The sequence below is a fragment of the Pongo abelii genome, chromosome 20, assembly GCF_028885655.2.
Source record: "Pongo abelii isolate AG06213 chromosome 20, NHGRI_mPonAbe1-v2.0_pri, whole genome shotgun sequence".
Lineage (NCBI taxonomy): Eukaryota > Metazoa > Chordata > Mammalia > Primates > Hominidae > Pongo > Pongo abelii.
This window is the reverse complement of record NC_072005.2, coordinates 61,146,875-61,174,816: the sequence shown is the minus strand read 5'-3', so window position 1 is coordinate 61,174,816 and position 27,942 is coordinate 61,146,875. Positions and strand designations below refer to the sequence as shown.

General features: G+C 46.1%; 1 protein-coding gene and 1 pseudogene across 1 annotated transcript; both read right to left on the bottom strand.

Moving 5' to 3' along the window:
- Positions 1 to 3,983: 3,983 nt before the first annotated feature.
- On the bottom strand, positions 3,984 to 9,693 carry LILRB4 (leukocyte immunoglobulin like receptor B4). Its single transcript, XM_054539021.2, has 11 exons — positions 9,611 to 9,693; positions 9,120 to 9,155; positions 8,652 to 8,936; positions 8,205 to 8,504; positions 7,841 to 7,891; positions 7,513 to 7,563; positions 6,769 to 6,885; positions 6,385 to 6,460; positions 6,265 to 6,302; positions 5,952 to 6,004; positions 3,984 to 4,828 (listed from the first exon to the last, which is right to left on the bottom strand). Exons 1-11 carry the CDS (start codon positions 9,642 to 9,644, stop codon positions 4,682 to 4,684), a joined length of 1,188 nt encoding a protein of 395 aa, XP_054394996.2. The 5' UTR covers positions 9,645 to 9,693; the 3' UTR covers positions 3,984 to 4,681.
- Positions 23,890 to 24,810, bottom strand: PONPYGV1R-PS1923 (vomeronasal 1 receptor ponPygV1R-ps1923 pseudogene; annotated as a pseudogene).

Sequence of the window (27,942 nt, the reverse complement as noted above, 5' to 3'; positions counted from 1 at the left end):
AACAATTTCTTAGTAACTCCTGTATTACCAGGAGGCCACTGGGGGAACAACAGGTTGGGGTAAACACTCTATGAGGCATAGCACCTGTAGGTCCCTGCATGGGCTGAGGTCACAGGACTCATGGAGAATTCAACCTCTACCATGGAGTAGGGTACTTTGATATTAGATACGAGGGTGGGTTCTTGTCAGCTGCATCCTCTTCAGATAGAAGGAAAGTGTCTGTCCACCCAGCTTTGCATCTGACACAGCAGGGCCATGTTCTCTCCTGAGGCCACCATGGGGCCTGGTTGCACCAAGAGGGAGGCTGTCTCACGGATCTGTTCTGGAGAGAAGAAGGATGGGTGAGGAGCCGCCCCACCTTGTTCTGAGCTGAGACTTCCCCAGGCCTCTCTCTGGGATCCTCAGTATCTCTGTCTCTGTTTTCTCTGGGTCTCCCCATCCCTGCCCAATCCATCCTCTCTCTCTCTCTCTGCCTCTCCCTCCCTTGAGACCCCCATCCCTCATCCCAGCCATCACCACTAGGCTCCCCTGGCAGGGCCTGTACAGAGCCTGGGTCCCTAACTGAACCTGCTGGGCTTCTCACCTGTGATCAGGATGTCCAGGGGGGTCACTGGGAGCTGATCACCTAGAGGAGAGGTTGTGTCCCCTGAACATCTGTACTGGCCCCCATGGGAGATGCTCACAGGGCCCAAGGGGAAGCCATCTTGGGAGAACTTCTGGCCAGAACTCTGGGGAAGGTGACGTATCTTTTTCTTGGACAGAGAGAATATTTTGTAGCAAACATCAGAGCAACACAGGAGGGTCAACCTCTCTCCATGGGCCATGACAGGACCCTGTGGAGTCAAATGGGAGGGCTCCCTAGGCACACCTGGAGTGTGCGAGGAGCTGGGACTCAGAGGGCTGGTTCCTTCCAAGCCTCTTCTTTCACCAGGTCCCCTCCAGGTATGGTCAGAATCTAGTGAGCTGCTGCAGCTCTTGGTCTCAGGTGCTAAAGTCTGCTAAAACAGACTGGTAAACCTCCACCTGTGGCTAGAAGTCATGGGGTCCGCCAGGATCAGGGCTTGGAACTGTCCATTGGACTGTTTTTCGGGGTCCAGGAGACAGTATAGCTTGTGTTCACCTTCCATAGTCAGAATGAACCTGTCAAATCCCAGCCATGAAGGACATAATGGGGTCACCTTGCCTCCGAAGGTCAGGACAGGGCTGGGCTGAGCTGAGAGGGTGGGTTTGCTGTAGAATCCTAGGAGAGAAAGAAGCACTGTGTTAAATGGGGCTCACACCTTCCACATCATCCCCCAGGGCTGGGCTGTGAGAAGGGAGACACCCCTGAGAGCCAAACCCCTTCCTGAAGGCAGTGCCTGGGGCTGGGACCCCTGAGTGTCCTCTCACCTGTCACCACCAGTTCCACGTGGTCACTGGGTTCTGACAAGCCTGCAGGGCTGAGAAAGTGACAGCGATATCACCGTGCATAGTGCAGAAATGCAGGGAAATAGGGGAAGAAAACATAACTCCTCCACTGACCCTGGGTCGTGGGTGTTCTTTCTACCAAACACTTCTCTGCTTGGGCTTCCCTTTTCTTGTTACTATTTTCTAACAGTCTCCTCCACATCTCCCTGGATACAGACCTTGATTCATTTCTGCCTCCTCAGTGCCCCTTGTCTAGTTCTCAGAACCTTCCTCCTCCTCTTTCCATGGTCCTGCCCTGAAGCCTTAGGGACAGCGGGTGGGTTAGCACTCCAACTTTGAAAGGAAAGCTAATCTTTATTTAAATAATCATCTGTCATCTGCTGTCTGTGGCCAGGACTTAGCAGCAAATACACCTGGTGCCTTCCTCAGTTGGACCCTTTCCAATGAGGCTGACTGAGGGCTGAGCACACAAGTGCATGAGAAGTGCTAGGAGTTCAGCCAGAGTGCAATTAGAACCTGTGCTTTCTGAAGGAGGAGGATGGAAGAATCCTTGCTCAAAAGTATATGCTCTCATGCCTGCTATTCAGCACAGTAATAGAAGTCCTAGACACAGCAATTAGGCAATAAAAATACACAAAAGCACCTAAATCAGATAAAAAGTGATATTGTCTCTGTTTGCTGACATGATTTTATGTATAAAAATCATGTCTTTAGGGAAAATCAGTCTTTAGGGAAAGACTCAACCAAACAACTTTTAGAACTGATCCATGAATTTAGTAGAGCAGGATAAAAAATCGACATGCAAAAATCGGTAGCATCTCTATACACTGAAAACAAACTATCCAGAAAGAAATCAAAAGAAAAATTACACTTATAATAGCTAAAAAATTACTTAGAATTAAATTTAACCAAGGAGGTTGAATATCTCTGCACTAAAATCTTTATAACATTGATGAATGAAATTGAACAAGACCCATATAAATGGGAAGGTAGCTTATGTTCATGGTCTGCAAGAATTAACATTGTTAAAATGTTCACATTACAATGAGAATACATGCACAGGGAGGGGAACAACACACACTGGGGCCTGTTGTGGGGAGGGTGGAGGATGAAGGGAGGGAGAGCATTAGGGAAAAGAGCTAATGCATGCTGGACTTAATACCTAGGTAATGGGTTGACAGGTGCAGCAAACCACCATGGCATATGCCTACCTATGTAACAACTCTGCAGTTCCTATACATGTGCCCTGGAACTTAAAAAAAAAGTTCATATCTGCAGACTCAATGCAATGCCTATCAAAATTCCAAGGTCATTTTCCACAGAAATAGAAAAACAATCCTAAAATTTGAATGGGACTACAAAAGGACCCCAAATAGCCAAAACAATCTTGAAAAAAGGGAAAAAGGGGATATCACACTATGGAATCCCCAAATATCCTACAAAGCTACAGCAAGGAAGACAGCATGGAACTGGCATAGAAACAGGTACAGTGATCAGTTTAACAGAGATGAAAGCAAAGAATGAAACATACACATTTATGGTGAACTGATCCTCAACAAAGTTTCCAAGAACAAGAGAGGGCAGTCCTTTTGAATAAATGGTCCTGGGAGAACTGAGTCTCCATGTAGTGTGGAGGTCTGGGTCCTCCCTGGGCTAGTGGATGGCCAGAGCAGCATACACCCTCTGCTCAGCTGAACGTCCCCTTTCCTGGGAGGAAGGAGGCTTCATTATTTTCTGTTTGAGGGTCAAGCTGTGCAGCTGGGCATAGGACACATCCTGGGGATATTCATAAGAAGAAGAATGAAATTGAACCCTTATCCCATATACAAAAACGGGTGGGAGAAAACCTTCAAGACGTTGGTCTGGGCAAGGTTTTTTGGATATGGCCCTGAAAACACAAGCAACAAAAGCAAAAATAGACGAAAGGTGTGGCTTCTAAACAGCTTCGGCAAACAACAGAATGAAGAGACAACTCAGAAATGGGAGAAAATAGTTGCAAGCTGTATACCTGATAAAGGGTTAATATTCAAAAATATGTAAGGAACTAAAACAATGCAACAGCAAGAAACCAAAAACTACTTGAACATGGGCAAAGGAGCTGAACAGGCATTTCTCAAAAGAAGACATACAAATGTCAGCAGCTGTATGAAAAGGTGCTCAGACAAAAGCTTTGTCTATTGAGATGATAATTTTTCGTTCATTTTGTTAAAATATTGAATTACATTGATTGAGTTTTTGAAAATTAAGCTATCCTTGTTTTCATAAACAAAATTAAAAGATAATAAAAAACCAGTGTGGTCATGATATACTGTCTATTTTATAGAGACGTGAATCTTACTTGTTAATATTTGTTAAGGGATTTATATTTCTGTGAGAGATCCTCTATGACTTTCCCATTTTGTAGTTTCCTTGTCAGGTTTGGGTATCAACTTGTTCCTAGTCTGATAAAATGTATTTGTGTAAATATATACAAAATATTCTCAGGGAAAATTTATGCAAGTTTGTGTGTGTGTGTGTGTGTGTGTGTGTGTGTGTTTCATGAGTGCATAAGAGTTTGAAAAACCCACCAACAAACCTTCCTGAAGTGGCATTTACTTTGTGGGAACATTTTTGATTACAGGATCAATGCATTTTATATATGTTTATGTATGATGATTCAGTTTTTCTATTTATCCTTATGTTCATTAAGTAAACTGTAATTTTTCATATTTCATCTATCTCATCTGCGTTTTCTGTTATGTTGGCATAGAATTGCTGACAGTTTTCTTTCACCTCTGTAAAGCTGTGTGTAGGGTCTGTAGTGCTGCCTCTTATTTTGTTCCTGTACGGAAATGGATGCCTGCTCTTTGTTTATTTTTATTTTTCTCATTGTGGCCAAGATTCACGTATCATTAATGTTTTCAAGAATAAACTTTTTTGCCTTATTAATTTTTCTCTATTTTTTGTTTGTCCTCATTAGAAGCTCCCATTTTCCCATGTCATTTGTTTGATGTGTAATATTTACATGATCATTCAATTTAAAACATTGTCAGACTTCTGTTTTGTTTTATCAGTTAACTCATTGTGAATTGAGAAGTCTGCCACTTTATTTTGATAATGCAGGGATATTATTTATCTTTGCAGAATCAGGTGACTCCCAAAGTTCCCAGAATCTTCTAGTGGTCTGGTCAGGGGTCTAAGCTGGCTGGGATTCAATGATGTCTGCTGGAGGCAGCTTCCATGCCTTCTGGGGTCCTGAGTCTCCATGGTTTGTGGGGTCTGGGTCCCCCCTGGATTAGTGGATGGTCAGAGTGGCATAGACACTGGGCTCAGCAGGAGGTTCCCGTTCCTGGGATGGAGGAGGCTCAGTTGCCTCCCGTCTGAGGGTCAAGCTGTGCAGCTGGGCGTAGGTCACATCCTGGGGGGCTTCAGATGCAGCAGCCTGCAGTGGGGGAGAGTGAGAGGGAAGGAACGTGATGGGGGCGGGGGAGGCCTGGGGGCCTGGAGAGGAAAGGACCAGCCTAAGTGCCCATCTGCCTGTCCTCTTCTGCCTGTGTGTCCTTTGTGTTCAGGAATTCCTCAGACAGTGGGGAAGGAGGGGAGGCCATTTCTCTCCTAGGTCTGGAGTGTTTCACGGGGGCATGTGTCACTGCCTGGGAGTCTCCTTCCTGTGGGCTCTGCTGGAGAGAGACAGTGGTGGGGGGTGTCCTTGAGTCCCCCTGACCCCCTGGAGTCAATTTTCCTCACTGTTCCCAGGGTGATCCGATGGCATTCCTTTCCTGATGGAATCTCAGGGACACCCTAAGGCCGTGGAGGGTCTGGCCGCTCCCTCCCTGTGGTTCTGGCCCCTCCTCCTCACTCTGACCTTGCCCATTTGGCTGCAGCCTCACGCGGCCTTCCTGCAAGAGCTCGCTGCCGCCTCGGGGCCTTTGCACGGCTGTTTCCTCTGCCTGTAGGGGCTCGTCCATTAGAGGATCGTGTGGCCCCCTCCGTCCAGGCTTCTCAGATGACAGCTGAGCAGACAGCCCTCCCCTTCCATTCAGACTGGCCCCACTGCCCCACACTCTCTGCCCTTTCCCTGGTTTATGTTCCTTACAGCACGTTGCACTCCTGGACACAGTGCATTTATTTGCATTTTGTCTCCCACCACGAGGTGAGCTCAGGAGGCGGGGGCGGCTTTGCTCCCTGCTGTGTCTGCAGCAACCATGGGGAGCCCGATCCTCAGTGAGCTCCGTGGGAACACTCGCTGGATGAATGAATGAAGGGGAGCCCAGGGGACCAAGGTGGTTCATTTATTCCTCATCTTCCTGAGGCCTGGGGAGCGCTCTAACAACCAGAGGGCCAAACAGAGGATGAGGAGCAGGAAGGGGACCCGGGAGGAGGCCCACGAGGTCCCAGGACACCAGGAGAGAGTGAGGTCCCAGCAGGCGGGAGGCAGCATGCTGGACAAGGAGGGGTCCACCATGACAATGCTGGGAGCTGGGGGAAGGAGGACAGAGAAGTCCTGCTGGATTAGATCTGGCACCAGGAGGCCTTTGGTGCCCGGGACAGGGGAGGGGCCTCACCCGACTGTACAGCTCCACCCCATCCTCAGGCTGTGTGTCCTTCATGGCAGCATCTGTTGGGCCAGAGCAAGGGGTTCGTCTCCTGGGAAGATTCCCTGGGACCTCTCATTCCTGCTGGTCCCTGCCCTGTTCCCATTAGTGCCACTGCAACGCAGGGAGGGGCTGTGATGTCCCCGAGGTCCCACAATGTGAATTCAGATCACTTCTCCCTGAGTCCCTGACCATTCCTAGCCTGTGCTCCTGCCCCCATTGCTATTGAAACTTTGGGACCCCCATCTCCAACCCAGGTGCACCCCCTCTGCCTCTCACTCACAGAGGTTTTCTCCCTGGACATCAGCAGCTGGGCTGGACCTGGGGGAGGATACGGGAGTGTGAGGGGCAGTGAGGTGGCTGTTGGGATGGGTGGGAGTCTGAGGTCTTCGGGCAGAATTACCTCCTCTGTAGGCCCCCGTCCTTGGGCTCTGGCTCTGCAGCCCCTGGAGGACGTTGGAAATCAGCCTGTCTCTGGGCTGGGGGAAGGTGGACAGAGTTTCAGCTCTGGGAATGTTAGAACTACCTGCTTTGCACATGCAACTCAAGAGGAAAGGAAACCAGAAAATACACTTGCAAGGATGTTTTAAATACTTTCTAAGTTTAGAAAAACCGAAAGAATAAAACACTTCCATTATGCCCTCATTTATTTTCTTCTTTCTAGATTTTCTCACTGGGAATTTCTGGAGCAGAGTTTCTAAGCTGACCTCTCCTATCTGGAGTCCCTTTGGCTGGTGCCCTGAGCCCACCCTCCATCAGCCCACGGGTCCCCCAATTTCCTACTTACCCGATGTCCTGTGTTTGCCCTGATGCCAGTGTTGGAGAAGGAGGAAGAGGAGGAGGGAGAGAAGCAGGATGGAGACCACCAAGACCCCGATCAGTACCTCCCAGTGCCTTCTCAGACCTTGGGCATGATGATGTCAGGAATGGGGATGATGTCACTGATGTGCATACCTACTGTGTATGCACCTACTGTGTGTGCTGGGTCTTTCTTTCATTACCTCCAACCCTCACAGCAGTTGTGCAACCTGAGATTGCCACCCTCTCTCCACTCATTTCACAAAGGAGGAAACTGAGGCTCAGAGAGGGAAATCGCCTGCCCCAGACCCCCCAGCCAGGAAGCGGCAGAGCTGGGAAGGGAACCCAGGAGTCTGACCTGCAGCCCTTGTTCCCTGCAACAGAGCCGAGCCCCAGAGTTGCAGGGAAAGAGCCTGACTGTGTTGAACCACGGCCCTGCTCCCCTCCCCTGCCCCAGGTCACCGTCTCTGCTGCAGGTGGGACAGGACATGCCCTTGTGGAATTGGTCCCTCCCAGGGAAGCCTCCTCTCCCAGGAGGTCACAGCTGGGAGTCAGAGCTGAAAGGAACTTTCCCACCCGCACACCTCTCTCCTTTATACTTGCAGAAACTGAGTCCCAGGCAGGGGAGGGACCTGTCCACATCACCACCTCCAGAGGAGCCTGAACCTAGGATAGAACCCACCCTTGGCTCCCCTAGACCCTGCCCACCTCCCACTCAGAGCCTCTTACTCACCACTGTGGGGGCCTGACCCTGTAGGCATGAGGGGCTGGTCCTCAGGGCCTGCTGGGTTAGAACAGGGATGTGAGAGCTGGGGCTGCCCTGCTCCCCACATCAGCTCGGCTTCTGCCCGCAACATCTTCAGCCTTGACCCCCTCACCCCTCACCAGCCCAGCCTCAGGGCCTTGGGAGTGTGTGGTGCCTCTCAAGTCGCTGCCCGACTCCCACATCTGTGGAAGCAAGCCCAGCTGAGAATTGGAACGAGGACTTAGATCCACTGAGCATGTCTTGAGACAGGCCTCGGGCTTTGGAAACTCCCTGGACAGAGGCCTCTGAGACTCACCAGCTGTTGAGATGGACCTTGCGGGTGAGGGGCTGGGACCCTCCAAGGATCCTGGGTAGAAGAATAAGAGGAGGGTGAGAGTCTGGGGTTGCCCCTGGGTCTCTGCATCAAATCAAACCTCTCCCCATATCTGCCCTGCAGCTTCCCAAGGACCATTTCTCTGCCCACCTGTCACCTTCTGGACCCTAGGTGAGGGAGAAGAGCATGGGCATGCCTGGGTGGGCCCTTGTTGTCCTCCTCCCCTCTGAGGGCTGAGTCCCCCACTGGCTGAGCCTCTCTCCCTCCATCCCTGCCCAGAGCTCTCCTGGTGGCAGGGCATGAACTGAGCCACTGAGCTCAGAGAGGACAAGGTCAGGAGCCTCACCTGAGACTATGAGCTCCAGGGGGTCACTGGGGTGTGACAGCAGGTAGTGGGAGAAGCTGTGTGAGCTGAAGCACCTGTAGGTCCCCCCATGCACTGAGGTCACAGGACTCATGGGGAATTCAGCCTGGTGCTGCTGAGCTACGCGCTCTGATCTCAGATGCAGTAGGGGATGGGCTGCCCCCTCCTTGATCAGAAGAAAAGTGTCCATCGGGCTCTGTGACTGACACAGCAAGGTCACACTCTTTCCTGAGGTCACAAGAGGACTCGGCAGGGCTGAGAGGGTGGGTTTGCTGTAGGCTCCTAGGAGAGAAGGAGGCACCATGTTAAATGGGGCTCACACCTCCCACATCATCCCCAGGGCTGGGCTGTGAGAGGGAGACGCTCCTGAGAGCCGACCCCCTTCCTGAGGGCAGAGCCTGGGGCTGGGACCCCTGAGTGTCCTCTCACCTGTCATCACCAGCTCCAGGGGGTCGCTGGGCTGTGACCAGCCTGCAGGGCTGCGATAGTAACAGCGGTATCTCCCTGCATAGTGCACTGTCATGGATGGGATGGAAAATCTGGCCTTGTTTTTGGGCTCCAGTGGGTTCTGTCTGTCCCAGGGTGCTGAGCTTCCCTCTTTATCCAGACGGTACTCCTGGGCCTCCAGGGTCCCCTGACACCAGATGATCACAGGGCTTCTCCAGATGATCACAGAGCCTGGCTCAGCCCAGAGGGTGGGTTTGGGGAGGGGCCCTGGAAGGAAATCGGAGGCTGGATCCCAAGACGTCCCCACACTCAGATCCCAGCTCTCAGCCCCAGGACCCCCCGTCATCCTCATCAGTCACCCAGAACTGCTGTCTCCTCCCCCAACTGCCCATGGGTGGCCCCTTGTCCCAGTGAGGAGGAGGGACCTGTGACAGCTGGGGACAGACTCACCTGCCTGCACGTGGGTCCTGGGGCCCAGACTCAGCCCTGGAAGAGAGTTCCCTGTGAGGGATTTGCCCTTGAAGCCTGAACAGGTCCTCTCTTTACCCTGAGATTTTTTTTTTTTTGAGACGGAGTCTCGCTGTCACCCAGGCTGGAGTGCAGTGGCGCAATCTCGGCTCACTGCAAGCTCTGTCTCCCGGGTTCCTGCCATTCTCCTGCCTCAGCCTCCCGAGTAGCTGGGACTACAGGCACCTGCAACCACTCCCAGCTAATTTTTTGTATTTTTAGTAGAGACGGGGTTTCCTGTGTTAGCCAGGATGGTCTCGATCTCCTGACCTCATGATCCGCCCGCCTCGGCCTCCCAAAGTGCTGGGATTACAGGCGTGAGCCACCACGCCCGGCTACCCTGAGATTTTTGAGTCTCCTAAAGAACCAGGGCCTGGCTGTGAGGCAAAGTTCCTCCAAGACTCGGGTCTCCCCTCCCCCTCTTTAAATCTCACCGAGGCAGAGCAGGGCCGTGAGGGTGGGGATCATGGCGTCTCCTCCCAGGGGCCCTAGCTGTGCGGATGGATGAGTCCTCAGTGCCGGCAGGACAGAGAGACACACAGGGTGTGGCCGCTTGGAGGCTGGGTCCTTCTTGTCATGGGGTTGTTCCATCAGCAGCCCACAGGAAGGGAAACTGCCCTCATTTGAACCCCAGCCTGGCTTTCATTTCCCCAGGGCTAGGGCTGGGGCAGCCACCAGATTCTCTGCAGACATTTCAGACAGAAATGGGGTCTCTCTGATCCCAGCCTGCTGTCTGCCTGATCTTAATTCCTCTCTTGACCAAACATCAACCCATATGTATCGTGTATTTGCAATGTGCCTGACACTGGGGGTACATCATTGAACAAGTGAAAAAAAAAAAAACCCCTGCATTTTCAGAGTACAGATGAACCATAAAGCTTCCTTTTGCTGCCATAACAAATCACCACAAGCTTAGTGGCTTAACATAACATAGGTTTATTGACTTACCGTCCCGGAGGTCACAAGTTCAAAATGGGTCTCCTTGGGCTAAAATGAAGCTGCCATCAGAGCTGTGTCCTCCTGGAGGCTCCAGGGAGAAACTGTTCCCTCGCCTGTTCAAGCCTCTGCAGGCTCCCGCATTCCTGCTTCTCCATTCCCTCCATCCTCAAAGCCACCAGTCCCGTTATCTGCCCCCTGCTTCCATGCACTCACCTCCTTCTCTCACTCTCACCCTCCTGCCTTCCTCTTTCATTTACTCAGCCCCTTGTGATTATATCAGGCCCACCTGGATAATCTCCCCAACCCAAGATCCTTAACTTAATCACATCTGCAAAGTCCCTTTTGCCACATAAGCTCCTCCAGTTCACAGGGTCTGGGGCTCAGGAGGTGGACATCTCTGGGAGGTCACTATTCTGCCTCCCACAGGCCTTCAGGGACTCCTTTAGCCAAATCTCACATAAAGCACTTCTATGAGATGACGGAGAGCGGCTGGGCACGCCAGTTGAATGCTTGGTGGGTCAGTACACAGCCAGGTCATGGTCGGCTACTGATGTCCCATGGGACCCTGCCTACTTGAGGCCAAACATTCCATCTCTACCAGAGCCCAGTAGACACCTAAAAACTGTGTCGCAAAACAAAACTCATTCTCTGCAGCGCTAGCACGATGTAGCTCCAAAATATATATATATTTTTTCTTTTCTGAGACAAAATCTCGGTCTGTCGCCCAGGCTAGAGAGCTGTGGTGTGATCTCAGCTCACTGCAACCTCCGCCTCCTGGGTTCAGGCGACTCTCCTGCTTTAGCCTCCTGTGTAGCTGGGATTACAGGCACCCACCTCCACTCCCAGCTAATTTTTGTATTTTTAATAGAGATGGGGTTTCACCATGTTGGCCAGGCCGGTCTCGAACTCCTGACCTCAGGTGATCCACCTATCTCAGCCTCTCAAGGTTGCTGGGATTACAGGCATGAGCCACCATGCCCAGCCAAGCATAGATTTTAAATGTTTTCACGGATGTTAGTACACGGAGTGATGGAAATGTTAATTGGCTTGATTCCATCATTCCACAGTGTATACATTTATAGCACATTGTACCCCATAGATATATATAGTTGGTGAATTAAATATTTAGTAAAATTATTTCGAAAAGGAAAAAGGCCATAAATACATAACAAGCAAGCAAAAAGGCCAGATAGCTTCAACCCTTAGACCACTGTCTGTGTTAGCTTCAACCCTTAGACCGCTACCTGTGTAAAACACCTCAGGTGGCCAGCTCTCAATAATCATCCATTGGAGTGGGCACGTCCTGCAATGATCTGGAATTGTATCTGTCCTATGTGGTGACTAATCATTTTCTGTCTCTGTTCTTCCTAAAAGGATGAGAGGACCTTCTAATTTTAGAACTGAAACATAGGGTGGGAGGGGAAAAAGGAAGCAGAAAAAACAAACCCAAAATAAATCGTGTCTAATGTTCAGGAAGGCAAAGAAGGAGAGGCTTGCAGGCTGAAAGTCAAAGTGCCGGGAAACGCATGAACACCACTGCCTTCAGGTTTCCAAGCACCTGCTTTTAGTACCTCATTCCGTATCCTTTTGGGTCACTCTCAGAATCACAGGACAGTATCTATCTCATTTCGAGGATTTCCATGTGTCTCTCCACATTTGTGTGTAAGGACCTTAGTGGAAGCTATTTCAGCCAAAGCTTGATGCGTCTGACAGTCGCTGGGGAAAAAGAAACTCCCAGAAATGGAGACTAGAAAGCCATACACATATTGGCAAGTATCTCCTGTTTTGGAGGGAAGTTCTGGATGGTGGTCTGCACTTTATCAGAGATCCTGGTGTGGACCTGTCCATATTACCTGCTGTAGTGGTGTCCACGATGCCTGCTGATTTCAGAAATTCCTTTCCTTCTCTCTTTCATAAGGGAACCCTATTCCCTTAAACTTGGTTCCCAAATCAGTCACCTGTGCTCATATCCTTGTCTTAAGTCCTGCTTTCAGAGTAACCTGTGCTAGGCAAGGACTGGGAAATGCCAGGAGGTTTTTTGATGTCATCACCCCTTTTCTAACCGCTCAACATGCCTTGCCTTTACCAGTCCTGGACTTCTTGTATTTTGCTTCCTTTTTTTTTTTTTTTTTTTTTGTGACAGGGTCACTCTCTGTCACTCAGGCTGGAGTGCAGTGGTCCAGTCTTGGCTCACTGCAACCTCGGCCTCCTGGGTTCAAGCAATTCTCCTAACTCACCTCCTAAGTACCTGAGAGCTGAGATTACAGGCAGCTGCCACCACACTTCGCTAATTTTTGTATTTTTAGTAGAAATGGGGTTTCACCATGTTGGCCAGGCTGGTTTCGAACTCCTGACCTCAGGTGACCTGCTCGCCTTGGCCTCCCAAAGTGCTGGGATTACAGGCGTGAGCCACTGCGCTCGGCCTCATTTTGCTTTTGTATTTGTGCACTCACCACTCAGTAAATCTTATCCATCCTCACTTAAGAAACATTTAAACATGTCAACCTGTGGCCATCCCAGGACACAAGAGATAAAGGCGAGCAAAGTAGATATATTGGATTCACAGTAACCCAGACTTCATTTCAAATTACCTCCCCTCCTGGAAAATCTAGCATCCTAGCAAAAACTAAGTTGATAAAATCACTACGCAAAAAGTTTAGAGATAGGACCAGTCCCGGGAAGGAAAGATTTAACACAATAGGACAGGATAAAAGAAATATCCACTGGGTCCTGCACTCACCACCTGGGTGCAATAGTTCCATGTAGTAAACCTGAGCATGTATCCCCATATCTAAAATAAAAGTTGAAGTTCAAAAAATAAAGAAGAAAAAGAGAAAGCAATTGAGATGGAGGGTGGTGAAGAAGCTGAAGCAGAGGTCAGATGGTGATGATGAGTTGGTATTATCTGAATGAAGGGACGCCTGGGGGCAGAGAGAGAAGCATTGCAGGAGGTCCTGGTCAAAGGTATTCAAACGTGTGGATCCTAACGCCTTACAAGAAGTAAAAAGACCACAAGAGTCTTTCATTCATTTCCAAGTATATTTCACTCTAGAGTCAAGCTTTTGTGAGATACTGAAAACAGGACCTAGTTGGAATGAATCATAAATTTCCATGTTAACTTGGGGTCACGGGTGTTCTGTGATTCATAAGAACCCATGTTTCATTGTTTCATTTTCTTTTTTTTTATTATTATACTTCAAGTTCTGGGATACATGTGCAGAACGTGCAGGTTTCTTACATAGGTATACACGTGCCATGGTATTTTGCTGCACCCATCAACCCATTGTCTACATTAGGTATTTCTTCTAATGCTATCCCTCCCCCAGCCCCCCAGCCCATGACAGGCCCCGGTGTGTGATTTTCCCCTCTTTGTGTCCATGTGTTCTCATTGCTCAACTCCCACCTATGAGTGAGAACATGCGGTGTTTGGTTTTCTGTTCTCGTGTTAGTTTGCTGAGAATGATGGCTTTCAGCTTCATCTGTTTCCCTGCAAAGGACATGAACTCCTCCTTTTTTGTGGCTGCATAGTATTCCATGGTGTATATGTGCCACATTTTCTTTATCCAGTCTATCATTGATGGGCATTTGGGTTGGTATATTTGATTTTATCCAGGGTTCTACAGATACCAAGGATGGGGTGTAGCTCTACTTAAATTTACCTCTTAGTCTCTCCTTGGGACCTCCTCTGACTGTGCCATGCCTGAAACACCAACCCCCCGTTACCACCAGGATCGATCATGACTGCTCCATGCACATGAGACTACTGTGTAGTCTAGGCACAGTTGGCCTGGGGACAGTGGGATTACAAGGCCATGGAGGGTAGGAGAGCTCACACTCCACACAGCAACCAGAAGGGAGGATATTTCAACATTCTCAAATCAATAGATATGATACCTCATGTCAACAGAAGGAAGAACAAAAAACATATAATCATGGGCAGGCGCGGTGGCTCATGCCTGCAATCCCAGCACTTTGGGAGATTGAGATGGGTGGTCACTTGAGGTCAGGAGTTCGAGATCAGGCTGGCCAACATGGTGAAACCCCGTCTCTCTTAAAAATACAAAATATTAACTGGGTGTGGTGGTGTGCACCAGTAGTCCAGCTACTCGGGAGGCTGAGATAGGAGAATCTCTTGAACCTGGGAGGCGGAGGTTGCAGTGAGCCAAGATCGCGCCACTGCACTCCAGCCTGGGCAACAGAGAGACCCTCTGTCTAAAAAAAAAAAAAAAAGTTATATGATCATCACAACAGATGTTAAAAAAAAGCATTTGACAAAATTCAACATCCCTTCATCATAAAAACTATCAACAAATTAGGCCTAGAAGAAACACACCTCAACAAAAAATTCCCAGATAATTCCATTAACAAGTGTGCAAAGCATCTGAATAGTCGTTTCTCAAAAGAAAATGTACAGATGGCCAACAGCTATATAAAAAGTGTTCAAAACACTAATCATCAGCCGAGCGTGCTGGCTCACACCTGTAATCCCAGCACTTTGGGAGGCCAAAGCAGGTGGATCACTTGAACCCAGGAGTTTGAGACCAACCTGGGCAACATGGTGAAACCTCATCTCTACCAAAAATACACAAACAAAATCTGGGCATGGTGGCACACACCTGCAGTCCCATCTACTGAGGAGGCTGAAGCAGGAGGCTCACTTGAACCCAGTAGGCAGAGGTTGCAGTGAGCCAAGATCACACTACTGCACTCCAGTCTGGGTGACAGAGCGAGACTTCATCTCAAAACACAAACAAACAAACAAAAACCCACAATCATCACTGGCATACGAATCGAAACCACAATGAGTATCATCTTATTTCAGTTAAAATGTCTATTATCAAAGAAACATAAAAACATGCTGGGCTGGACGCAGTGGTTCATGCCTGTAATCCCAGCACTTTGGGAGGCCGAGGCAGGCGGATCACGAGGTCAGGAGTTTGAGACCAGCCTGGCCAACATGTTGAAACCCCATCTCTACTAAAAAGACAAAAATTAGCCGGGTGTGGTGGCGCTCGCCTGTAATCAGGAGGCTCCTGCTACTCAGGAGGCTGAGGGAGGAGAATCGCTTATACCCAGGAGCTGGAGGTTGCAGTGAGCTGAGATGGCACCACTGCACTCCAGCCTGGGCGACAGAGCGAGACTCCATCTAAACAAATAAATAAATAAATAAATATATAAATAAAATAAAATAACAACATGTTGATGAGGATGTGGTGACAAAATAACTCTTATACACTGTTGGTGGGAATATAAATTAGTACAGCCATTATAGAAAACATGGAGATTCCGGCCGGGCGCAGTGGCTCACGCCTGTAATTCCAGCACTTTGGGAGGCCGAGGCGGGCGGATCACGAGGTCAGGAGATCGAGACCATCCTGGTTAATACCGTGAAACCCCATCTCTACTAAAAATACAAAAAATTAGCCGGGCGCGATGGCGGGCGCCTATAGTCCCAGCTACTCGGGAGGCTGAGGCAGGAGAATGGCGTGAACCCCGGGGGGGCAGAGCCTGCAGTGAGCCGAGATCGCACCACTGCACTCCAGCCTGGGCAACAGCGAGACTCCATCTCAAAAAAAAAAAAACAAAAAACAAAAAAAACCATGGAGATTCCTCAAGATACTGAAACTGCAATTATCGTAAAATCCAGTGAGTTCACTACTGTATATTCACGCAAAGGAAAAAAATCTCAGGACATCACAGGAGTCCCTGCACCCGTGTGTTTATTGCAGCACTCTTCACAAGCCAGCATACAGAATCAACCTAAGTGTCCATCAATGGATAAAAGGGTAAAGAAAATGTGGTATATATACACAATGGAAGAGGGGTCATCCATAAAAAAGAATGAAATCCTGACACTTACAGCAACATAGTTGGAACCAGAGGTCATTATGCTCAGTGAAATAAGCCAGGAACAGAAAGACAAATCTCAAATGCTCTCACTCATATGTGGGAGCTGAAGAAGTGGATTCCTAAACAGAGAGAGTAGACTGGTTGTCCAGATGTGGTGGCTCGTGCCTGCAATCCCAGTGATTTGGGAGGCCAAGGCAGGTGGATCACTTGAGGTCAGGAGTTCCAGACCAGCCTGGCCAATGTGGCAAAACCCCTTCTCTACAAAACGTACAAAAATTAGTTGAGCGAGGTGGTGTGCACTGTGGTCCCAGCTACTCAGGAGTCTGAGGCAGGAGGATCGCTTGAACCCTGGAGGGTCGAGACTGCAGTGAGCCATGATTGTGTCACTGCATTCCAGCCTGGGCAACAGAACAATACCTCGTCTCAAAAAAAAAAAAAAAAAGGCCGGGCGCGGTGGCTCACGCCTGTAATCCCAGCACTTTGGGAGGCTGAGGTGGGTGGATCACTTGAGGTCAAGAGTTTGAGACCATCCTGGCCAACATGGTGAAACCCTGTCTTTAGCCCGGCGTGGTGGCGTGCACCTGTAATCCTAGCTACTCAGGAGGCTGAGGCAGGCAAATCGCTTGAACCCAGGAGGCAAAGGTTGCAGTGAGCCAAGATCACGCCACTGCACTCCATCCTGAGTGACACAGCGAGACTCTGTCTCAAAAAAAAAAGGTGTAGGCTGGTGGTTACTAGAGCTGGAAAGGGTGGGGGATAAGGAGATGTTCGTTACGGAGTATAGAAATGCAGTTGGATAGGAGAAATAACTTTGAGTATTTGACAGTACAGTAGAGAAAGTATAGTTAACAATAATATATTGTATATTTCAAAACAACTAGAATAAAAGAATTGTAATGCTCCCCAAAACAAAGAAAAGATAAATATTTGAGGTGATGGATATTCTAATTACTCTGATTTTATTATTACCCATTGCATACAAGTATCAAAATATCATAAGTACCCAAAACCTATATACAACTATTATATATGGATAAAAATAAATAAATGGAACTCTGGCACCAACTTTAAGGCATAACGTGTACAAATCCAGGGGATCTATTTAGGGCACTGGTTGTCCTGAGCGTGCTAATTTGATTGTGGCAATCATTACACAATGTATACGTATATCAAATAATCATGTTGTACACCTCAATATACACAATCTTGGTTGATTAAATCATTTTAAGGATAAAAAAAGGATTTTTTAAAAAGATAAAAAGGAAAACACTGAACTTCTTTGTGGCTCTTCTTTTTCCCTGCTCAGCTTTGAACAACTGTGAGGCAAAAACTGGATGCAAGTTACCTGTGCACCCTAGGACCTGGCATGGGGTTGCCAGACTTTAGGTCTTTAGGATTATTTGTTGATGTTCAAAGGAAAGCATGGCCCAGAGAACTGGGCTCTGCTCTCAGTTGCATAAATATGGCCCATTCTTAAGGTCAGCAATTAAGCTCCAGGAAGATCCCTAGAGTCAGCTGAGAAGAAAATTACAACAAAGTCTGGGGCAATTGGGGATTTCCAGGAGACATAGGAGCAGCTGGGGACTGCGTCAGTGATAATGAAATCAGCTGGGTGGGTGTAGCTGGGTCTCTAGAAACAGCCAGTGGATGTAGCCGGGTCTCTGGAAACAGCCAGGTGGATGTAGCCAGGTCTGTAGAAACAGCCAGGTGCATGTAGCTGGGTCTCTGCAAACAGGCAGGCAGCTATGGGGGATTAGGGGTGGTCACTGGGAACAGCTAGATGACTGTAGCTGACTCTTTAGTAACAGCCGAATGTAACTGGGTCTCTGGAAAGTCACCTTGAGGACTGAGTTGGGAGATGGGAGGTGCCTCGTGGGAGCTTATGTCATGGGTAGAGGAGCACAGTTTTTTGCCTGACAGTGCGTACGTGTGGGAATAGATTCCCCAGCCTCTCTCCTCTCACCCTCTGCTCTCCTGACAGTGCCTCCCATGGCTGAACTCAACCAGACACTAGACACAAGAAGATGTTGGTGATGCAATCCATAGAGTCAGCCTCCAGGGCACACACAAGGTGGGAAAGGACAGAGGGTGTATTAGGAGTGGCCAGAACTTCCAGAGGGAACTGCTGCCGCTGAACTGAGAAACCTAAATGTAAGAGGTGTAGTTGGATCCTAGAGTGGCAGGACTCAAGTGTCAGAAGTCAGTCGATAAAGGTGAGAATCTGGTGTGTTGAATTGGGTGTGGTTATCATAGAACTGGGTGTGGTGATCATAATGGACATCAGAATCAAGGCAGTAATCAGAATAGACTGTCTCATGCAGCCCTTTAGTGTTGTCCAGTTGACTGCAGCGTTCTAAGACATGAAATAGATAGGAAACTTACTTCATTCTTACTGGATTTGTATAAGCAGACCATTTCTTGGCAAAGAGAACAAGAATCTAATTAGAATCATAACATAGAGAGTTACAGTCTCTTAATCAATTACTAGAATTTCACCAGTTATAGACCCAGAACCCCTTGAATTAAAGGGAAGACCAGGTATCCTTGAAGGCGCTGCCCCAGTATATACTATAAAAAGTTATACAATTATATTTCTCTCAGCTTCCCTTAAATGGACCTATGGCCTTTATCATGGCAACTGTGCACTGGGTAAAGGAAATAATCAGATATTTTGGGTACAACTAAACACTGGCTCTGAGCTAACACTAAATTCAGAAGACCCAAAACATCATGGTGACCCTCCAGTCAGATTTTAAGCTTATGGAGGTCAGGTAGTCAATGAAGCTTTAGCTCAGATTTGTCTCCTATTGAATTTTCTTGGCCACCAAAGGCATCCTGTGGCTTTATTCCTAGCTCTGGAATGTATAATTGGATTAGACATACTCAACAACTATCAAAATCCCCACAAGTGGGGAAAAAATAGGACGAGCTGTGGGGCACATGTAAGACTAGTGAATGTGTTGATGTTTGCGTAGTATTCAACTAGTAATTGCTCCATAGGATGAGCTGAGTTATTGTTGAGTTTTTTTAAAAATATTCTTTTTCTTGTATAAAATGACATTTAAAAATCCACCCTGTTACATGTATGCAGGTTTCTTTTCTGTTATTTTATTATGGTATTTTAATTGAAAAATTATAATTGTATATATTTATTGGGTACCATGAGATGCTTTGATATATGTTTACCTTTGCAATCCAGCCAAAGGCATGCCCATGGTAAGTATGTTATTTTTTATTTAAAATTTAATTGAAAAATAATAATTGCATATATTTATTGGGTATCATGAGATGCTTTGATATATGTTTACCTTTGCAATCCGGCCAAAGGCATGCCCATGGTAAGTGTGTTATTGTTTATTTTAAATGTGCACAAAAATTAATTCAAATGAGACACTCTCTCCCCCTAGTGGTTCTCAAGTAATTTTCCGTTTTAATCTGAATAGGGAGAGCATCTAACTTTCTAAGAGGGGTGGAGACAACCAAGTCTCAGCGCACAGATGACTCAGAGGTCTCCAGACGTGTGAGTGCGTTCATGTGTGTGCATGTGTGAATGTGTGAGTACATGTGCATATGTGTGTAAGTGCATAAGTGGGATGAGCTCTCTAACTTCACCCATCCATGCCTCCCCTCAGACACCTTAATTCATCCCTGATACTTAATGCTCCATCTTGGAGGCCTAAGATGAGCACATTCAGGGGATCTTATGTACAGCGTGGGTGGTGACGGATGTGCTGATTCATTTGATCGTGGCTATTATTTCACAACGTATATGTATATCAAATTATCACCTTGTGCATCTTGAATATATGCAATCACTGCCAATGAAATCCTTAAAAAAATACTGACACCTCCTTTGTAGCTCTTTTAACCCCATGTAGCCTTGAACAACATGAAGGCAGAGACTGGGTCCAAGTGATCTGTACACCCCAGAACATGACACAGGACTGCCAGATGTGAGGTATTTAAACTATTAATTGGTGCATGAAGTAAAGCATGACCCAGAGGACTGGTCTCAGCTCTCAGATCCATATGTATAGCTCATTCTCAAGATCAACAACTAAACTCTAGGAGGATGTTCAGGATCAGCTGAGTAGATGATTGCTGGGGCAGCTGGGGGGATTTACAGAAGACATTTGGAAACTGCAGGGGGATGCAATGTTGTTAATGGAATTGGCTGGGATGGCTATAGCTGAGACTCAAGAAACAGCCAGGAGACTGGAGCTGGGTGTCTTGAAACAGAGAAGTGACAGCAGCTGGGTCACTGGAAACAACCAGGTGACTGGAGCTAGGTGTCTGGAAACAGCCAAGTGATTGCAGCTGGGTTTCTAGAAGTAGCTGCAACACCACCTCTTTGAGGTGCTGGTCAGTTGTGGAAGGAATCACCTGGTTAATGAACTGTCTAGATGCCGATTAGAGAACTTTGGGCTCTATCTCTTATCTCCAGAAGAGTTGACTGGTTTTGCAGACCAGGATGATTGCAAAGGGAAGCCCTCCAGATGTCTTCTTGAGGCTTTTCCAAGCAAGATTTCCTCAGGAACAGGGGGCAGTTGTCCCGGAGTCAGTGCCTGGCAAGGGCTGTGTATGTGCTAGACTCAGCCATGGGCACCGTGGACTCTGGGGACACAGCCTGGGCTGTCCTCCAAGTGAAGGCCTGGTGGTCCAGCTGAGCATACATCACCTCCGGGGGCCCCCTGCAGAAGGGGTCTGGGGAGAGAGACCCACGGTGAGGTAGGGGAGATGAGGGTGAGGGGAGGGGATCTATGAGGATGGCCCATTGGAGGTGAGAAGAAAATATTTGCTCAATATTACTATAATCTGTACCTCTTATTTATGGTTTAAAAAATCTTAATAAATTAGGAATAGAGGGAAACATCATAAACATGTTAAAGGATGCCCAGCGACAAACCAATAGCAAATATTATATTTAATGATGAAGCTTAGATCAATTTCCACTAAAATATGAACAAAACAAGGCTTAATGCTCTCTCCACTTTTATTCCACTTTCTACTGAGGTGTCCTAACTGATGTAATAATATCAGTAAAAGTAAAAAACTAAAAATAAGATATATGAGGCCTAAAGAGATATTTTTTTTCATTACTTGTAGGCAATAAGATTCTCTAAATAGAAAATTCAAAGTCCATTAGGATTTATAAGAAAATAAAAACAAATCCAAATCAATGACATTTCTATACAGCAGCAGTAGTAGTTAGAGAATCGAATGGCCCCAAACTCCTGGCCTCAAGCAATCTTCCCATCTTGGCTTCTCAAAGAGCTGGGATTAACTGTCACTGTGGAGAGCAGTTTGAGGATATCTCCAATAACTAGGAATGGAACTACCATTTGACCCAGGAATCCCATTGCTGGCTATATATCCAGGGAAAATAAATCGTTCTACTCAAGAACACATGCACTTTGCATGATCATTGCAGCACTATTGACAATAGCAAAGACATGGAATCAACCCAGTTGCCCATCAACAGTGAACCGAATAAAGAAAATGTGGTCCATATACACCATGGACATAGCCACAAAAAAGAATGAACTCATGTCCTTTGCAGCAACATGGATGCAGCTGGAGGCCATTATCTTAAGTAAACTAATGTAGAAACTGAACACCAAATACCACATGTTCTCACTTATAAGTGGGAGCTAAATATTAGGTACACATCTTTCCATAAAGATGGCAACAGTAGACGCTGGGAACCACTGAAGGTGGAGAGAGGGAGGAGGCTGGGGCTGAAAAACTACCTGTTGGGTACCATGCTCCCTACCTGGGTGAGGGGCTCAGTCTTACTCCAAACCTCAATGCGACACAATATTCCTTGGTAACAAACCTACACACGTACCCCCAAATCTAAAATGAAAATGAAAATAGAAAAAGAATTGTATAGGGCAGGCACAGGTGGCTCATGCCTGTAATCCCAGCACTTTGGGAGGCCGAGGCGGGCGAATCACAAGGTCAGAGATCGAGACTATCCTGGCTAACATGGTGAAACCCTGTCCCTACTTAAAATACAAAAAATTAGCCTGGCATGGTGTCGGGTGCTTGTAGTCCCAGCTACTTGGGAGGCTGAGGCAGGAGAATGGTGTGAACCCGGGAGGCGGAGCTTGCAGTAAGCCGAGATCGTCCCACTGCACTCCAGCCTGGGCAACAGAGCAAGACTCCGTCAAAAAAAAAAAAAAAAAAAAAGAAAGAAAACAAGTGTATGAAGATGTGGGCAAATGAGAGGGATAAAGCACCCCAGGAAGCCACTGCCACTCCCAAGATGGGAGGTCAAGGGGAGGAGAGAGCTCTGTGTGGGAGATGGGAGGTACCTCGTGGGAGCTGATGTCATGGGTAGAGGAGCACAGTTGCTGACAAACCACAGCCTGGCAGGAGGTACGTGTGGGAATAGATTCCCTGGCTTCTCTCTCCTCTCACCCTCTGCTCTCCTGACAGTGCCTCCCATGGTTGAACTCAGATACTAAAGGCAAGGAGACACTGATGATGCAATCCATAGAGTCAGCCTCCAGGGCACAGACAAGGCGGGAAAAGACAGAGGGTGTATTAGGAGTTCAGCACTTTGGGAGGCCGAGGTGGGCTGATTACGAGGTTAGGAGTTCAAGACCAGCCTGGCCAACATGGTGAAACCCCATCTCTACTAAAAACACAAAAAATTAGCTGGGCGTGGTGGCGTATACCTGTAATCCCAGCTACTCGGGAGGCTGAGGCAGGAGAATCACTTGAACCTGGGAGGTGGAGGTTGCAGTGAGCCGAGATTGCGCCACAGCACTCCAGCCTGGGTGACAGAGTGAGACTCTGTCTCAAAACAAACAAACAAAACCAGAGTGACCTGTGGGGAAACAGCAGTGCCCTCAATGTGGGGACAAAGCATCAGCAGAGACTGGGACTGCACGTCTGAGCCGGGGAGGAGAACAGAGCAAATCACAGGCAAAGAGAGAAGAAGCCCAGCTGGGCCAGAGACCACGGAAATAACAGAGGAGGGGACACACGTGAGCAGTGCTAAGAAGGCAGAACACATGGTCAGACCTGATTAATGTTGACTGTGGGGTGAAAGAGAGAGAGAAGTGATAATGGTTCTTAAAGCTCTGGCTTGGCTAACTTAGTGCACTTTATCTGTTAGCTCCTCTCTTTTGTGTGTTTTTACTACTCTTTCTCATTTTAAATTATCGTAAAAAAACCACATAAAATAAAATTTACCGTATTTACTATTTCTCACTCTACAGTACAGTAGTGTGAAGTGGTTTGACATTGCTGTGCAACCATCACCATCAGCATCCCCAAAATGTTTTCTCTTTCCCAGTTGAAACTTTATATTCAGTAAACACCAACTCTCCGTTTCCAGGCCCCCAAGCCTCTGTTAACCATGACACTACTTCCTGAGTCTGCGAGTTTGACCAATCTAGGTAGCTTGTATAGATAGAATCTTAGCAATATTTGTCCTTTATGAGACTGGCTTATTTCACTTAGCATAATATCTTCAAGGCTCTCCATATTATAGTGTATGTCAGTCACAATTTCATTTCTTTTAGAGACTGAACAGTGTTTTGTAGTTTGTATAACATTTGTTTATCCATTTATCCATCTTTGGGTTGTTTCTACTCTTTGTTAATGTGAATAACGCTGTATGAACATGAGTATATGAGCATCCCTTTAAATCCTTGCTTTAATTTTCCCAGAAATTGCCAGGTCATATGGTAATTCTATGTTTAATCTTCTGAGGAACTGACATACATTTGGGTAATTTTTATACTGTGTTCATTTTTTGAGAGTCTAAGAAGCAACATGAGGCTATGGTTATTATCATTTTTATTCAATACTGAGTCCCAAGGTCCTTGCATGTTAACTGGCATAATGTATGATCCAACAAATATTGTGAGGAGAAGTGATTAAATAAAGGACGCAATTGTCCAGAGGGAACTTAGAGCCCAGAGACCACACTTGGAGCATTTGTCTTCCTTGTCCAGCAGACAGTGCAGACCTGTGAGACGCAGGTGTCACTGACAATGAACACAAAGGGGCTGAATGTCGGGAATCCTGCAGACACCAGGAAGGAGATGCTTCTCAGCCAATGGCTTGGGTTCTGAATCCAGGTTACCCACAATGATAAAATACCAGCTAGACCATGAGAGGAGACAAACATGCTCACCAGGATGAGGATGGTGTGTGTGGCTCTAGTTTCATGGGACTTTCAGGGGGAGAGGCTGTGGCTGCGAATGCATTGGACTGTCTGCTTGTGTCTATATAAGAAGAGGATCATGGAGCTGCTGGTGTAGTCCACGAGGGCCAAAGACATACCATCCACAAGGGAGAAAATAACTGCCTTTACTAAGAATAGCAATCATCCTAGAATGGGTGAGGAGCAGTACCTATACATTTATTCCATACTCACTTTTTTGCTCTTCATTGGGCCAGTTACATGCATTGCAATATAGGTATTTGCCACAATTTGCAAGATCCAGCAGAGGGGGCAGCAGAAAACAATGCACTTTGTGGACCTAATTTGGAGTTCCATCCTCCCAGAGATACTGAGGTGAAGCTTCATGGCCTGGAAGCCACTGGGAGACAGGTGGTGCTGAGGGAAACCCCTCTGGCCACTCTGTGTATAGATAGAAGACAAGTTTAATCCAGCCTCATCCAGGAAGGATTTCATTCCAAAAGCTGCCATTGTCTGGGGGATTCCTTTAGAGAAAAGAACCAGGTTGTTCGCTAAGATCAGCTGGCTGAGAATCAGGTCTCTGGGTCTCAATATCTGTGAAGTGATAAAAGTAAAGCTAAAAAAGTAAAGGAGTGAAGAATTTCCAAGGATTCCAGCAGCAGTCTGAGTGAGAAAGACAATACCCTAATTTAAGTTAACAGAAACCAATCCATCCATTATAGAAACGGTATCACACTTCCTCAAAATGTTAAAAATTGAACTATAAGCCACGAGATTTCAACTTCCGGATAATTATCCAAAAGAACTCAAATCAAGATCTTGATGAGATATCCGCACTGATGAATTCATTGCACCAGTATTCACAATAGCCGAGGTAAATAAACGACATAAATGCCCATTGATGGAGGAATGGATTAAGATAACATAGTATAATAAATATAAAGTTTTATTCAATCTTTAAAAAGAAGAAAATCAGATCATTTTCGATAGCAGGATTGGACCCAAATGACATTATGCTAAGTGAAATGAGTCCAGCTCTTAATAGACAAATATCTTATAATCTCACATAATTGTGGAATCTAAAATAGTAAAATTCATAGAAGCTGAGAGTAGAATGGTGGTTAGTAGGGGCTGGAAATGGGAAAAATGAGATGTTGGTCAAAAGGTGCAAAGTTTCAATTCTCCGGGATGAATAATTCTGGAAAACTAATGTATGGAATGAAAACTATAGGTAACAATACTGTATTGTACACTTAAAATTAGCTGAGAGTAGAACCTAAGTATTTTCACTGCACACACACATGCACACAGAAATAATAACTAACTGAGGTGACTAACATATTAATTATCTTGATGTTGGAATTTGATTTTATTTGAATCAGAGGAAGCTAGAGACATAAAGAAGAAAACTGGGTTATTCTCATTGCATCCATAAAATGCCTTTTCTTACAAGACTGATTATCTCAAGGGAATACAAACATTAAGAGCAACTTTCAGAATACAGAGATATTACGTGCCGAATTATTATTTGTAACACCACCATGACTAGATCCCACCCAGTGTCAATCAAAGAGAGACTGAATAAACCCCTGGGTGTCCCCACAATGGAGCACTGAGCAGCTGTGGATGTGATGAGGATGTTCGTTTTACAGCTGACCCTCACGACTATGGGAGGCAGGAATGAGAACAGCAACAAAATACTCTGAACATCATGTGCAATTAGGTTTACGATGAACTAGAGGTAAATAGTATATTGTTATGTTTGTGTGTGTGTGTCTATATTTTTCTACTTAAAAAATTAAATAATACCTCAAAATCTTTAAAAGTGGACACTTGTGAGGAAGAGAGGAAACAGCACAAAAGAGACAAGATGGACTGGGTGCAGTGGCTCATGCCTGTAATCCCAGCACTTTGGGAGGCCAAGGCGGGAGGATCACCTGAGGTCAGGAATTCAAGACTAGCCTGGGCAACATGGCAAAACCCCATCTCTACTAAAAATACAAAATTAGCAGGGTGTGGTGGCGCTCGCCTGTAATCCCAGCTACTCGGGAGGCTGAGGCAGGAGAATCGCTTGAACCTGGGAGGCGAAGGTTGCAGTGAGCTGAGATCGTGCCATTGCACTCCAGCCTGGGCAACCAAAGTGAAGCTCCTTTTTTTAAAAAAAAAAAAAAAAAAGAGAGAGAGAGACAGGATGAAACTAGACTCATCTTATTGTGTCTTGTTTGTTGTTTTGTTTTGGAAATATATACGTATTTTCTTGAATATATCTGATATGAAAATATTTTCAGGTATAATTAATAAACTTAACACAAACCTAAATAGGAAAAAAGTGAAGCTAACGTCATAACAAATTAAGGCTTTACTAAGCAAGAGAAATTATTTCCACTGAATTTGAAGCAAATTTATTCAGTTATATGTTTTATACATAACATATATTATGCTGTATATCCTATTGTATTATAAATTTATAATTTTAAAAATAAATTGCCTAGTATATTGTATAACATATTCTATAATAATTTATGATAATGATTAAACTAACTAGATAATTTTGTCTATATATAGTAAACATGAGTTTACTCATATGAGTATATCATCAAACATTTAATATTAAAAATATATGCAGTAAAAATTTTAAATTTCTCCCTGAAGAAATAGCTCAATTCACATTTAAAACAGTTAATGTAGGAGATGATTTTAGAACCTCTTATTGTACAAGAAAGCAAAAGAAGTTACCAGATACCATCTAATTCCTGTAACCAGAACAGAAAGACTATCATGAAGGATTCCAAACGGCAAAGGGTGGGATATTTACAGTATCAAAAAATATGTGTAATGGATTAAAACTAATGAACCTATGCAAACCCTATGTGTTTACTAATGCTAAAAATAAAACAAGCAAACTAACGACACTTCACATTTGAGTAATAGTAAATAACCAAATTACTACATTGAAAAAGTGAAAATGAACGCAAGAATCAAGATCTCTCTTTTCTGTCCAAAATATTCCTTAGGAAACTTTCTTTTCTCTGTAGAGATTTCCCGCCTAATAATGACAACGGCAGGACAGACTTGGATAGTCTGTATGTTGAGTTTGCAAGCAATAAACATGAATGGCTGCTAAAACCCCTAAATTACACATCAGTGGTAAATATGAAAATGGGTGGATCCGACTGAAGCTACAGCCATGGGAGCAGAACTGCAGAGTGGAGAATGCAAGACACAAGCAAATGAGTCATTGTGTCTCAGTTCTGACATTTCAAAATAACTTTGTGCTATCACACCTTCAAATCTATATTTTTTCAAAATCATTAATTTTCTTTAGGAAATTATAATTAAAACACAAGGCAAGAGGAGTGACACCATTAATATGGTGGAATACATGATTCTGGCCAACATACCTCTACAGAAACATCAATTTTTACTACCATACATGAACAGAAATAATTCTTTGAGAATCCAGGAGTCCAGTGGAGATATTCCAGCACCATGTTTGAATAGGAAATTGAATAATATGTTATTGAAGAGGGTAAAAATAACAGTTAATTTACATGCATCCTCTCTTCCCCAAGGTGGCACTGCTTGTGGAGTCAAGAGAGGCCCTACAGCCTGCCACTCTTCCCACAGGGGAAATTGAGAACAGATTGAGCACCTTGCTTACTCAGTCTCAGGGGAAATTGCCCAAGATACCAACTCCACCAACGCCCCACCCAGATTACTGAACGCAATGGCATGACTGAATAGTTTGGAGGGGCTAGGAGCAGTAAAAGATGCAAGAGCTCACAGTACCAAACACATAGGTCTCAAAAACAGGCT